At 47.9% G+C, this 13685-nt stretch overlaps 5 protein-coding genes across 5 annotated transcripts; 2 read left to right on the top strand and 3 right to left on the bottom strand.

Annotated features, from left to right (window-relative positions):
- Window positions 1-2: 2 nt before the first annotated feature.
- P174DRAFT_443083 (mitochondrial 54S ribosomal protein uL3m) lies at window positions 3-1262 on the bottom strand. The gene is made up of 3 exons (XM_024827733.1): window positions 1150-1262; window positions 177-1099; window positions 3-111 (listed from the first exon to the last, which is right to left on the bottom strand). Exons 2-3 carry the CDS (start codon window positions 970-972, stop codon window positions 14-16), a joined length of 894 nt encoding a protein of 297 aa, XP_024681805.1. The 5' UTR covers window positions 973-1099; window positions 1150-1262; the 3' UTR covers window positions 3-13.
- A 243-nt stretch (window positions 1263-1505) lies between these two features.
- P174DRAFT_513618 (FAM210 family protein) lies at window positions 1506-2347 on the top strand (the record flags this gene model as incomplete). The annotated part of the gene is made up of 2 exons (XM_024831997.1): window positions 1506-2115; window positions 2196-2347. 2 exons carry the CDS (start codon window positions 1506-1508, stop codon window positions 2345-2347), a joined length of 762 nt encoding a protein of 253 aa, XP_024681804.1.
- Window positions 2348-2691: 344 nt separating this feature from the next.
- On the bottom strand, window positions 2692-7032 carry phoC (putative cyclin dependent kinase inhibitor Pho81). Its single transcript, XM_024821389.1, has 10 exons — window positions 6704-7032; window positions 6486-6570; window positions 6305-6424; window positions 6198-6248; window positions 5990-6130; window positions 5873-5920; window positions 5792-5809; window positions 3472-5710; window positions 3240-3409; window positions 2692-3126 (listed from the first exon to the last, which is right to left on the bottom strand). Coding segments are annotated over exons 1-10 (3090 nt in total). The 5' UTR covers window positions 6706-7032; the 3' UTR covers window positions 2692-2910.
- A 2341-nt stretch (window positions 7033-9373) lies between these two features.
- Window positions 9374-10675, bottom strand: P174DRAFT_432527 (uncharacterized protein; the record flags this gene model as incomplete). Its single annotated transcript, XM_024825756.1, has 2 exons — window positions 9374-10575; window positions 10666-10675. The coding sequence occupies 2 exons, from the start codon at window positions 10673-10675 to the stop codon at window positions 9374-9376; spliced, it is 1212 nt and encodes a 403-aa protein (XP_024681802.1).
- A 1751-nt stretch (window positions 10676-12426) lies between these two features.
- P174DRAFT_443080 (uncharacterized protein) lies at window positions 12427-13206 on the top strand. Its single transcript, XM_024827732.1, has one exon. The coding sequence runs from the start codon at window positions 12916-12918 to the stop codon at window positions 13075-13077; it is 162 nt and encodes a 53-aa protein (XP_024681801.1). The 5' UTR covers window positions 12427-12915; the 3' UTR covers window positions 13078-13206.
- The last annotated feature ends 479 nt before the right edge of the window (window positions 13207-13685 follow it).

Raw genomic sequence — 13685 nt, 5'->3', positions numbered from 1 at the left:
ATCTCCTCGTGGGCTATGCAGCCGATTCGGATACAGGTGCAACCTCTGGCCAGGGCCTTTTGATAGCGTCCTGGATCCTGACTACGCATCCTTTAGGCCCGCTGACGGAACCTGCAACAAGATCAATATCGACCATTAACAATGCTGTATTGAACGTTGGGTATCGGAAAACATACCGTTGACAACGACAATACCGTTCTCTGCGTCAACCTTAAGAACTTTCAAGTTCTGCACGGTATTTTGCTCATTACCCATGTTTCCCGCCATTTTCTTTCCGGGATATACCCTGGAGCCACCACCTTGACTAGGCCCGGCCGAACCAAGCGACCGATGGGTTAAACTGACACCGTGACTGCGGTCCTGTCCATGAAAGCCGTGTCGCTTCATCACACCGGCAAACCCTTTACCCTTAGAGTTGGACCGGGCATCGACATACTGACCTTCTTGAAACCAGTCTGCATTGATTATTTGGCCGACAGGTAAGAGGCCGCTCTCATCTTTGACACGGAACTCGTAAACGTGTCTCTTTGGCGAGACACCGTTGGTCGAAAAATGGCCTAAGAGTGACTTCGTCACATTGCTGGGATGCTTCCAACCAGCACCGACCTGAACGGCATTATATCCATGCGTCTGTCTTGTCTTGTGTGAGACGACTTGTACTCGATCGAGCTGCAGAACAGTGCAAGCGATGCGTTTCCCAGTTTCGGCATCGTATACGGCGGTCATTCCTTTCTTGATGGCGATGGCACCGGTGCGAAGAGGTAGAGTATTCGCCTTGCGTTCCAAAGCAGCCGTGGTCGTCGACTTAAGCACAGGTAATTCAGGACCGATATTGAACCGAGAGGGTTTAGGTGGATTTAATGATTTTATGCCGAAAGATCGTACAGACACATTGCCAGTGATAGTGAGCGATTGAGGACCCAGGAAGAGAATAGGAAGCTGCGTCAGCTTCCTTGACAGTCGAGGCGGCATAATGAGTATCGTTTGACCTGTGATTGAATGATAATCGAGACAGTCTCGTCCCTTCGGCTTTCTTTTGAGATTTTCCCAACTGCGGAGAGCGTACGGAGAAGAGCTAAGGCGGTCAACAGCGTTTTGCCTGAGGTGTCAATATCGGGTAAATATACGACGGCCAATGGGAGTCCTTACTGGCGGTATCTCTCACCAAGCACTAGTACAGATGATAGAGGAACGGTCCTGATGGAAGCAAGTTATTGAAACGGAATTCATTATGCTAAATCCGGGCGAAAGTCGTTATCCAGGTATATCTGTCGCCTGCACAATAGAGTCATGCAGAGTATGTCATCCCGGCGCCCGGACGTATCGGCACGCCGAGCACCGGAAACTGTATCGAATCCTCAATTGGTAGCTTATTATTTTCTTCCCTTGGTGGCACGTCATTAAGAGTGAAAGCAACAACTCCTGACAGGCGCCCTTCAGCTTGTCTCTTCAATCTTCTAAAGCCAATTGATCAACCGCTTGGATCCTGCAATACCCTCTTGATCATGTCTTTGAAATTCATATCTACACCGCGGTGGTTTTCGCACTTCATCGGTCAAACCGGCCATGCACCCTCATCATCTTTTTTCAGAAAGAATGTCACATCTTCACAGACACTGTTTACGCCCAATGTAGTTGCTTCATTCCCCTCTCGTCGAGCATTTGCTTCCTCCCCCGCTTGGAAGTTCAATCCACAATATCGATTTTTTCCCCGCCGATCGGGGTCAACTGCTACTTTTACATACAATCCCCCCAGCACTCTGCAGCGGTCAATCTTCCGGCGATTCAACTCATCGAGGGCAAATCAATCGGCACAGCCGGCTGAGTCAGGCTCGCTGTCTCAGCGGCTGAAAAAGCTGTCCAGGGAGTATGGCTGGGCTGCGCTGGGTGTTTACCTGCTGTTATCAGCCATGGATTTTCCTTTCTGTTTCATTGCGGTCCGCCATTTGGGTGTAGAACGAATAGGCCACTATGAACATGTCGTCGTCGAAACAGTCAAAGGCTTATTCGGAGCAAAGTCTGCACCGGAGGAACAGAGCCAGGAGGAGGTCTCAGCTGCCCAGTCTGGCCAGCAAACCGGAGAAGCTCAGAAGAAGAATAATGGCGACGGACCCAGTATGATGTCCCCTGACTTGTCTTAATCCCTGTCTCTTCGCTGAAGTTTTGCTGATCCATACGTTCTTTTCTTTGCGCAGGTTTGTGGACTCAGCTCGCCCTGGCGTATGCAGTTCACAAGAGTCTCATCTTCATTCGCGTGCCCCTCACCGCTGCCATCACCCCCAAAGTCGTCAAGGTCCTAAGAGTATGGGGGTGGGACCTCGCGAAGCGGAGGCCAAGGGGCATGTAAGCCCCGGGATCGCTCCCTGCGAAGTGCACTTCGAACCCGTCGTTGAGCCCTAGGTCGCTGCCGACTGTGGAAAATGATCATGTCTTTGCAAATATTGTCTTCTCTACTCTTTGTTCTTATTGGCATAGCGAATTGTAAGACTAGAAGGTGTATTATAAATGGTTGTAGCTGCAAAATCTAATATCAAAGAGACGTCGCACCATAATCTTGCCCACTTGTACATTTCCAGCCGGGGTATTCCTCCCAAGCGATGCTGTTGAACAGTAACCAATAGAGTTGATATGCAAAAGAAGAAAAGTAGACTTGATATAGCCGGGCATCGACTGCGTTCCCCGATAGAGACAAAAGCGATTCCATAGATAGGAAGAGACACCGGGGACGCCAAACAGTAGAAAAGCGAAAACAAGGAGACTAGCGACAAATGAAGTCAAAAGCCCTCGGGGAATGGAAAGCAATAACATGTCTACAACGGCTCAATGAACATCCACCCAAGGTTGATCAAAGATGGCGGAAATATGGACGATAATATAACTGATCGAGACAAGAGGCAAAGAAACAGAGCATTACATGTCAATCATGTCGTTGAATCTCAGAATGCCGTTGGCTTTCATAACACCATTGACACCGTCAGGCATTCGGTATGCCCACTCGGCGACGCCCATCGTATCAGCAGCTGCCAGAGGATTTTTTCTCTCTGGTTCTTCATCTTCGTCGGATGTATCGGCTACAAGGACAAGACCAAGGCCTTTGATTGTTTCCACAAGAGCTGGGACAACATTCTATAACACGTCAGGGACGTCATGTTAGCTGTAAATTTTTCACTCTTTTGGTGTCGAATGTATGTTGTGACATTGTGGGTACGTGATAAGGAAAAGGGGGAATAACGACGTACCAGAAGACTAGAGCGGCATATTAAGCCCATGAAGTTGTTGCTCTGCGCAATACGTGCTGACTCCTTGATTGACATCGACGCTCGGCCACTGCTGTCTACATCTGGCAAGGAGCCAATATCCCGAGCCAAGTCCCGAATTTGGCCAAGATCATTGCAAAGGAGCACCGGAACTGATAGACGGAGCTCAGGATTAGCCATAGAAACGAAGGCATGCGCGATAGTAATCACTTACAGTTCGGCTGCTTCCAGTTAAGAGCTGTACATATATTATGGTTATACGAGGTAAAGACCACAGAACGTAAGAAGTCCGGATTGTGCTCTCTTGCAACACGCGCATGATCGAATACCTCAGTCAGGATGGCATCCGCGAAGCTGTTGACGTCGGCTAGAGATGTCATATTCAGGTCTCGTTCTTCGGCAGGTGACGGATAGAGAATAGATAGATTGACGCTGACGCTGATCGGAAGGTGCCGCAGTACTTCTCGCAAGGAAAAAAAGGATGCTGCAAGAAGACGATGGGTCTGTGCAATATTGTTGGCGGCGTTTTCTTTCAGGAACTGTATCGTCTCAGCTTGATTCACGCCTCTCTCAGCGCCGACCGCCTTGAATTCATTGAATGACAGGTGGCAGATGGGTATTTCCACACTATGATGCTGAATGGTGAATCGCGGATAAAGCACAGGTACTCTGTCCCTGGTGAGCTGTACAAACAATTGAACATGATCCCCTGACAAGCTAGACCCTGTCACCAGGCCATTATGTTCAGAGTCGAGCGCACTGGTCGCCTTCCAATATGTCGCAAAGTGCGTAATCTCGAGAGGATCACCATGGTAAGGTTTGATGACTTGAAAGCCGAACCGTAACTGGCCGATTGAGCGTAGTCTAGGATCAAAGAGTGGCAGAGTACATGACCCGGTACTCGATTTTTCGGCTCTAAAAACGGTAGGTAGAGCGACACTTTTCGCGATCACTTTCGAACCAAAGGTAGGGAAGACCTCAAAATCAACGGCAAATGATTCTAGGTTATCGACATGAAATGAGATTGTCCTCGAATCTTCCTGAATAGGGAGCATGATTGTGCGAGGTATTAAATCGGAAAGCTTCGACGAAATGGTTAACCGAGCAGCAGGATGGCGACCTGCTTGGTCAAAGCAAAGCGAGCCTGAGCTACCTGGCTCGAATAGAATTTGGACGAATACCTTCTTATCCAGGAAGTTGTGTCCGTAGCGTCTCAAAGGAATGATGGGTGGGGGCAACGAAAGGTCAGGAATGCCATCAGCAGTGTCCATGTCACCCGAGGCCGCTATCTCGTGATTCATGGTAGTCGAACTTGGTTCCTGCAACCTCAAGCCATTGAGGATATCGAGGGGCTTTTGAGGTAATTGTGACTCACTACGATGAGACCACAGAAGGAGCATGCATTCCAGATGTCCTTCCCATGCGGCATAGTACATCGCGGACAGCCCTTTCTCATCGACAACACTCGCGTCGACCCCGAGTTCTAGTAGGGTACGCAAACAATTCACACAACCTTCACTCGCTGCGTGGAAAAGCGGTGTCCATTGATACAACTTGTCCCTCTGGTCCATATCAGCTCCGTGCTGTTTGAGAAGCAGCAATAGTTCTGGGGGCTGGGAAGCACGTGCAACCATGTGCTGAGGGTAGAGTCCCTCAGCGTCCGGAAGCAGTTGGGCATTTCGTTCGAGAAGCATTTTGACTATCGGTATTGAGCCGTGCTGGCAGGCGAGGTTGAGAGGAATATGGTCTGATTCGGATGCCGGTCCAATGCGAGCATTGTGCTCGAGAAGCTGCTCAGCACATGCCAACTGATCCTTGACGATGCTATGAATCAGCGGTGTAAAATTGTTGTGATCCGCGGTGTCTACTGTATCAGGGCCAACAGCCAACAGCTCGCGCACCATATCAACGCGACCATGCATACAAGCATAATGCAGAGGTATCCTGCCGTACACATCTGATCTGGACACATCGACCCCTGCTGAGATACCTGTCTTGAAAACAAAGTCCCGCCCTGAAATGGCGGCTTCATGCAAGCAATTTCGTTCATTGATATCATCTTCGGCATTGATATCAACTAATCCACTCTCCAGAAGAACTACAAGCACTTCATCGGAGTATTCGTTGATTGCTGCAAGAAAGGCCCGAGTCGCACGATCCCGGGCATCGGGGGCAGTATGAAGCTTGGCAGTCCACTCGCGTAAGGTTTGCAGATTGCCGGTAGTGGCAGATTGCAGGATTTGCGCATCGAGATCTTCCTCGTCGGTCCCAAAAGGCGGACCAACCCGGTCAGCTGGACGGGCTGTATCAAACTGAATGTTTTCGCCTTCCGCCCATGCTTCGAGTTCTAGGCGAGCTGTGGTTGCTCGGTCTGAAAGATCACGCAAGACGTCTCGATTGAAACAGGGTTGCACTTCGACGGCTCGATGGAGATACAGCTCCTTCATGCGAGACTACCAGAAGAATAATTTGTTAGTCTGGGACACAGGAAAAAAGGGTAGTACCCAATGCAAAGAGAGTGAAGTCATTCCAACCTTTGATGTTTTATCCCACTACATATTCCGTCAGCCGCAGTTTCCAGTAATTTGTCAACCTCTCCGTTTTGAGTCACGAACCTTTTTCAGAATTTTGGACATGGCAGTCTCATTTATTGCGACAAATTGCTATCGAAGAGAAGATAGACGGATTAGCACCAGAGAGCCGAAATGCTAATTCCAATGAGGCACACTCACTTGTAATTTGTTCAAGTCGCCATCGAACTGTTGAAACCCTTCGATCAAGGCCACGAAATTGGCTGGAGCCTTGGAGTGCGACACTGCCCAAGACTGAACGACTCGTTTCTTGTCCAAGAGGGTTTTCAAGCGCAGAGAGAACTATCCTCCAGTCAGCCATCGTCATATAGGGACACGTGTTTTGCCCGATAGGACAGGACATTCAAACCTCGGATTCTTTCTGCAGGTAAAAGATATTGACTTTTTCAATCTCACGCTCCTATATTGACGGTTACTCAGTATTTGTCACATGCATCGGTGATTGCAAATCCATACAAGTCGGAAGAAGAACACTTCCTTATTTGCGCGAAGGGCGGCTTGCGCATCGGGAGCATCCTGTCCTGCAACAGTAGCCTGCGCGGGCAATTTGGGCGTCGCGCTCAGTTGCTTTATGAGCTATTCGCAGAAAGCTAGTCAGTAATAAGGAAGCCACCGTCTGCATCTCAAACGGACCGACCTTCTTCAGAGCCTTGTAGTTCACGAAGCTGGCGGCATACTCCGGAAGATCAAGCTGCCTTCGTTGAATCTGCTTCCCGAACTTCCTATATATTGAAAATAATGATCAGCTCCATAACGCCCTGAAAGCAGTATTACTTGCGCCATCCAAAAAAAAAAAAAAAAAAAAAAAAAAAAAAAAAAAAAAAAAATTATTCCTAATGCGCCGCCGGAACCTACATCTTGAGAAGTTCTTGTGTGAAGTTAAATGGCTCTTGAACCGACGAATACCCCTACTGGCGATCAGCGTCGAACAACGAGAACCCGGATATCGGCAGTAGCAGATCGTACACCATCAATTGATCGCGCACGAAGCAGAAGAAGGGAAGGACAGGTCAATCCGGAAAGAAAGGATGAGGGAATTCCCTGCCCCGCTCTAAGCTCGAGACGACGACAGATGGACGATGAGGACGAATAGTCGAGTGGGTCGAGAGGACAGTCCGAAATCGTCAGTAGCGGTACGTAGTAGGAATAGAAACAATATCGGTAGGCGTTGTCCGGTTATACAAATGAGAGGCCACTGATCCTCGCAATGTGATAGTTTCGAGCTCGAAGGCGGAGAGAATCAAGAATGCACACATCCGGACCGGGTCACAGAATCAAGAGAAATGAAAGAGGGGGAGGCCGGACATCTGTCGTAAAGGTCCCTGTTGGTTGAAGACCCAGAGTAGGAAGGAAAGAGCACGAGAGGCAGATCGGGAGGTAATGCCTATAGAGTGCCGTCAAGTGTCAAAATAATAATAGTAGTAATTAGTAGGTAGGAACCTCGTCATTGGGGACTCGCTGGCAATTGCGGGCTAATAATGCCACTGGGAGGGGCTTTTCTGACCCCGCTTGTCAAGAGGGGTTAAAGCAAATTGGAACAGGATTGAAACCAGAATAATAAAAGAAATAATAATTAATAATTAGGGAAATCGAGACGATTTGACGGTGATTATTATTATTGATAGTGAGCAAGGGCAGCATGTACCAGAGTATCGACGGAGCACCTAAGCTCACGCCGCAGGACAGGAGAAACTAAGGTATGTACTAACGCCCTTACTAAGGCCGAACAAGAGAGTGGAGACCTCTGGGTAGCTGAATGCAGCAACCAATCACCACAGCAGATCTGCCCACGTTCTGACTATGTGAACAGCCAGCATCTGTCGGATTGCTCTGCTGTATGGATCGAGGGCTGCCACTCCAGAAAGCTAATGTAGCCGATCAAGAAAACTAGTTCCTTTAGATTCTAATTGTTTGTTGCTGACTTACTCAGAGAAGTGACAGACACCAACCATAGGCTGTTCGAGGGCAACGTGTTCTGCCGAATCCGTCTGGCAGCTGTGGCTAAGAAAATCTATCTACACTTTACGGAGTACTCTCGCTTCACTCGGTCTGCTAGACGCGGCGGTTGTCTGAGACATCAGGTCCCTTGCTCAGTAAGGTAGCCACCACTCTGAATTGACTTAAGCTACTCTAAGTGAACGCTTGGTGATCTAATCATCCGAGACATGTCTACTGCCCTCAAGTACATATCGCCAGCTTTCGTAACTCGTATGGTATAGACCTATATGATAGGTACCTATTATCAATGCAGGCATTCCGTTCAGGTGGATTAGTTGGAACTTAGGGCAGGTACCTTACTACCACTGGACGGCAACACTTCAATGATGATGTGTAAAATGATAGATAATACATTCTATGGTTGGTCAGGTAATTTACCTTAGCAGATATCTGTCTTCATAGTAGGTACCTTCCGCGCTCTGCAGAATGCCGTTCTAAAGATATGACGTTTGAATAGATAACATACCCTGGGTCTCAACTCAAGCCAATCATGGGAATATTCAAGTCTTTGATCGTCATCTGATGTCAGAGTGCATATTACGGAGTCTTAGTATCTACTTTAAAGCCTTCATAGTTCACGGTGTTGCCGCCGCTGCGCTGATCCCTGCTTGATATATCTTTAATACTACTCATCAGTAGCCAAGAAGATTAACTATTTATGCCGGCCTTCTCATAGGCAGACTCTCGCACTGTTTTCATGTCGTTTACTACCGGAATAACTCACCCTGATTGTCTGTGTAGGCTGGGTGCTACACCGGTGGCTCCCACCACGCTTGGAATACTCAGCTCTGATGTAGAAAGCAATCAAGGGAATATACAACGAACATGGCTGACGAAAGTACAAAGATGACACTGTATGTATTTAATGTGCAACTCTCTCAGAGGAATTACAGGACCATTGCATCCAAATATACAAAGCTAAGATGCAAGCAGTGTGACTCGACCCCACAAACTCGATCCAGAAAAGTCAAAGAATAACATAAAACGCAGATGACCGTGGGACTGGAGATATTCATGCACATCTGGAGCCGGTTCAGAATCTCCAATATCTCGGATATCAAATCAAAAATGCGAATCAACAGCAGGCAAGCGGCCAGAAGAGAGCCCAGAAGGACCCAGCGGTGTATAAAACTGAAAAAGAAAACAAGAGAAAAAGAGGGTGTCTTAGAAGCGCGAATACAGAATCTCATGAACATAAGCGAACTGTTGGAACAAAAGGTACATCGAGCGAAGGATTCATGGAAGAATCCTCAAAGGATGGGCTATGGAAATAATGAGAAGAGGAGAAGAGAAGTAAGTCCAAGGGACAGATTTTGAGTCGAAGAAAACAGGCACGGCGAATCGTGATCTAAGGAGACTAAATGCTGACGGGGCAAGACAATACCGAACCGACTGGTCGGTAAGGTGCAGGTGGGAGAGGCCGGCCCATATCAATTCGAGTCCTTCGTCAGTATCCTGCGGCCGCAAAAAGCACCGGACAGGACTCTACCATATTCGGCAGAGACACAGAGGCTTCATGACATCCTCTCAAAAGTTTTGGGCGATGCCGGCGTTTCCTTGTCGCGGGAAGACCGCCGGGTTCTCGATCCGCGTATTGCGCCGGGCCTGGACATCTCGAATCACAGGCTGATTCGGGACATATGGACCGTCTCCATAAGCCCCGTACTGCCCTTGCATATCACTATAGTACGGATTATCCTCGTAGAAGGCAGCAGCCGGATGGGTACCAGACATATGGCTTTCTTCCGAGGCGTCGGATCTATTGGCTGCGGAGTAAGCAGACGAAGCATTGGACGGACCACGGTGGATGTCAGTGGTGCGATTATTAGAAGCCGCAGGAGCAGCCCCCAAGACCCCGATCGGTTCAGTTTCTTGCATCTGTCCTTCGGAAAATTGGATGGTACCGTCGCTCGGAGTTGCAGCGTGATGATAGCCAGGTGCACTTCCAGCTTCCGACATAGCTAATCCCGGCCCGGCGCCGCTCGACAAATTCGTCGATGCTTTGCGGCCAGCGGAGGTCGTTCCCCAACCCCGATATCCAGATGTGTCCTCCTTGGGTTCGTATGCAGCGCCGCCACCCATGATGGGCGGTAGAGTGGGATCGTTATTTGGGTTGAATCCGTACTCCTCCACCTCTTTTCTTCGTTCTTCCTCCGCCGCTTTCTTTGCCTTCCATTTGCGCCAGAAGTACAAGGCAGCTAGGATGATCAAAGCAACGGAGACGACAGGTACGACTACCGCTACAGCGATTGTGCCACCAGCAGAAAGTCCAGAACCACCCGAGCTTCCTCCCGTAGACGATGCAGTCGCTGACGATCCAGATGATGTAGTTGTCACTCCATTGGCTGAATTTCCAGTCGGGAGAGTTCGAGACGTAGATTCCGTCGAAGTAACGTAAATGGTCGTCGGCCCAGTATTTGTATTGGTAGGTGATGCAGTAGCGATACTTGTGGTGACGCTGTCGGGACTCCGAGAGGTCTCGGAGCTGGTGGATTGTGTGGTCTGTGCAGTCGTGGTGGATGAAGTGCTTGTCGTGCTTGAAGTGCTTGTACTACTTGTAGTGCTAGTCGTTGGTGGTTCTGGTGGAGTGGACGTCGTTGAAGTTGTTGATGAGGTGGTCGAGGACGTTGAAGTTGGCTCGGACGCGGTGGATGGAATTGACGTCTGCTCAGCAGTTGTTTGGGCCGGCGTACCGGCATTGGCACTCGTCGGAGCTGCCTGTGCTGTTCCTATAAAATCGTTAATCGACCGTCTGATCGCGATTGGACGACAATTCTGATAGAGAGGGGACCATCGTGGGCAGGCTGGTTAATCCATACCAGTAGACATGATTCAGTGGCTCTCCTGAGATAGTATGACCAGAAAATTCTCTCCCCAAGAGAAATCTAATGGTACAATCGGCAGCGCAAAAATCCAGACGCGCAGATAACGTGGGTACAGTTGTCTTGTCTTTTGACGCGAACGGCGCTTCCAACTAAGATGCAGGGCCGAGCAATTCACTTTCTCGACGTTGTTGGGGATATCAGCGGACCGAAGGTTGACCGACCGGGATTTCGTGGAGGGCGAGCGTGAGCCCGAAGTCCCATCAACAATTGGGAAAAGAGACAAAAGTATGAGAAATGAAACAAAACAATAGTGAGTGAGAGAAGAACTGATAAAGAGTGGCTGTCAATTACGACACAGTAAACGATTGCGCGCGCAGCGATTATAGGAGTTGCAGTCAGATGTGGTCAGAATTGAGGCCGACGGAGGTACAGTCTGCGGGACGGTTGATGATGATCAGGGGCGAATCAAAATGGAAGCGTGAACCGGGAAGACGCAGGAAAGAAACCTGGGAGGTACCTACGCAGGCTCCATGAGATGACAGTGGAGGACAATAACTGGAGATAGATGATAATAGGTACAATATAATGGTAATGATAAGGTTAATTCCACCGTTTGAGAAAGGAAACGGTTCGAAGGACGAAGGAAAAGCGTTTTAAAAGAAAGGGAATGAATCGAAGTGAGAGTGGAGATGCAGAGAATATCTAGTAATAATACAGATGGATCATGGATCATGAATAATAGATTCCATTGCTAAAGCCGGCTTCTCTAGTGGTATTCATCCCTGGTGACTTTTAAGTGGGCTCAAATTCTTCTACTTCCTCTTAAAGAGGGGAACCATATTCGGTACATATCTACCCGTTGGCGGATGTGTATACTGAGTTCCCTGCTACAGTAGTATCTAGCTATTTAATGACATATTAAAGTCTTCTATTTTCAAGACTAGCACCTTGAAATTCTCGCGATTGCTCTGACTTCACTTAAGGCTGTAGCTAAATAAAAACATTGTGTACATTCTTTAAAGCGAATTGTGTCCAACAGTTAGGTACCACTAAGGTACTGAATTTGGTGTGCTTGCTGTAATTGATTACCATTCACCACAGGCCCATGGGACCCTCCGGTATTATTAGCAAAAGACAAATGCGGCCATGCGGCGAATTGATTACAGGATACTCCAAACATCCATGTACTTTAGGAATGGAAGTGCGGAGCTACTGCTGCAAGTCTTTCCCGCAACCAGCATGTATTTTTAATATAAAGGTTGTTTTCATATTTTACAATGGAGGTAAGTTAGTCCCTCATGCTCTCAGCAACGGCATCTTCTTTACTAAACAAACATCTGGGACCGGAGTGGCCTTTATTTAATGTTTGCGTCAACGGTTTCCACAGAGGAATTAGTTCGCTTGAGCTGTACATACACAGCAGTAGGTAGTCACTGCATTTTCTACCCCCGGTATTTACTCTGTAACTCAACGTCTAGATGAGTATCGATTAGACAGTCGTCTACCTTACAGATAAGTGCTTCATGGCCCAGAGCACTAGGTGGTAATTTAGTGGTCTTGAAGTAGAATATCATCATTGATTGGTGGGAAACCAAACGGATTCTTCTATTAGTTAGTACTGATATGGATACCCCGGTCATGTACGGAGCAGTGCATGACTGAATAACAGCATTGTGTCCTATTTTTGTTGTTATCTCACTGTCAGCATTAGGTCTACTTTCTCACCGGGTATGTTTCTCTCTCTTCCCCCGTCCTCCTCAAGCTTTTCTGCATATCTATAATCCTCCAAGGTTGCCCTCACATTGAAGTATTGGAAAACGAGGGCCGAATATTTTTACACACTTTTCCGCAGGTGGACTTTGGTTCAACTCAGACGACGATGAATTACTCCCGGGCCACAGCCCTAATCCGTTGTGCAGACCGGATCACCTCAACCCATATCCATGGATAGGATCAGGACTACAGTCAACAGTGCCGGGCATACCTACTTGCCCTACACCGGAGTTTAAATGACGATTTTGTACCATGGATGAAGGTTATCTCCTCTCGGAACCAAGGCTACCCTCGCACCAGTTCACTACAATAATAAATACGACTAACCAGCAGCTGTTCAGCTTGTGTTCAGACCTTAGTCAAGATTAGTCATCCACCCATGACCAGGTAAAAGATTTGTACGCATCGATATACGGAGTAGTCCGCACTTATCGTCAGGAGACTAATAGACTTGTTAAGCCCATTCCCACCATGGATTATCTTGATAGATCTATTACTCGTGGTCTTGAATTGACATACTATTTGTTTACAACTACTCTTTCCAAGTCCGTCACTTGCATGTTCTACGTAAGAGTTGCTGCTTGGGAGAGGAGGTGTAATTTCCGATATATCTCGAGACTGGGAATGGGCTGAGTGTCAGAACACATGGTTATATTCAGGCGAACACAGCATATGGAGCAGCGTGACGATTTCACTATGTAAATCCACTGTCGCTCTGAATCTAGATATTCAAAATAGAAAATTGATATACTAGCTGGGGCCAGAGTCCACGCCCAGGACCCATCATCTCGCTTCTGAATACTGGAAAGATGAATTCGGGTGGAAAGACAGCACCAAGTGAAAGAATTTTTAGTATAGTCTATTTCTCAACAAGCCAGGCTCGCGCCGCTCAAAAAGAACTCAAAAATAGAGCCTGAAGACGCCTGACGGCACAAAGCCCTGCTCGACTTACTGTTCTTTTGAACAGTATGCGGAAAGCAGGAAATGATCACAATCACACTAACAGAACAAAGCCCCATTCACAGACAGCATCTCATATTTCACTGCCTCCAGAGCCTTGAAATCAAGTAGATAGGAAGATCAGAGAATAGGAAAAAAAAAAAAAAAGATCCAGCTTCATATATCTTATATACGCCATGGACGTAGAATTGCCAGTGACATTGATCCCAGTCTCTGGGGAGACAGCGCCCATTTCGGAACAAATAACAAGACAAAGGTCGTGAAGTACCCTAGCGCGACAT

This window comes from Aspergillus novofumigatus (genome assembly GCF_002847465.1).
Source record: "Aspergillus novofumigatus IBT 16806 chromosome Unknown P174scaffold_5, whole genome shotgun sequence".
In the NCBI taxonomy this organism is placed as follows: domain Eukaryota; kingdom Fungi; phylum Ascomycota; class Eurotiomycetes; order Eurotiales; family Aspergillaceae; genus Aspergillus; species Aspergillus novofumigatus.
Note: the sequence above shows the minus strand (reverse complement) of the source record. Positions and strands in the feature narration are given on the sequence as shown.

What these genes read in the sequence shown, in the direction of transcription:
- P174DRAFT_443083 (XM_024827733.1), bottom strand. Translation starts at nt 972, where the DNA reads ATGCCGCCTCGACTGTCAAGGAAGCTGACGCAGCTTCCTATTCTCTTC. An exon ending in CGGTATTGTCGTTGTCAACG is followed by an intron (nt 112 to 176) that starts GTATGTTTTCCG and finishes ATCTTGTTGCAG; the next exon opens with GTTCCGTCAGCGGGCCTAAA.
- phoC (XM_024821389.1), bottom strand. An exon ending in ACTACAAGGCTCTGAAGAAG is followed by an intron (nt 6,425 to 6,485) that starts GTCGGTCCGTTT and finishes TTCTGCGAATAG; the next exon opens with CTCATAAAGCAACTGAGCGC. An exon ending in GCGACTTGAACAAATTACAA is followed by an intron (nt 5,921 to 5,989) that starts GTGAGTGTGCCT and finishes TCTCTTCGATAG; the next exon opens with CAATTTGTCGCAATAAATGA.
- P174DRAFT_443080 (XM_024827732.1), top strand. Translation starts at nt 12,916, where the DNA reads ATGGATTATCTTGATAGATCTATTACTCGTGGTCTTGAATTGACATAC.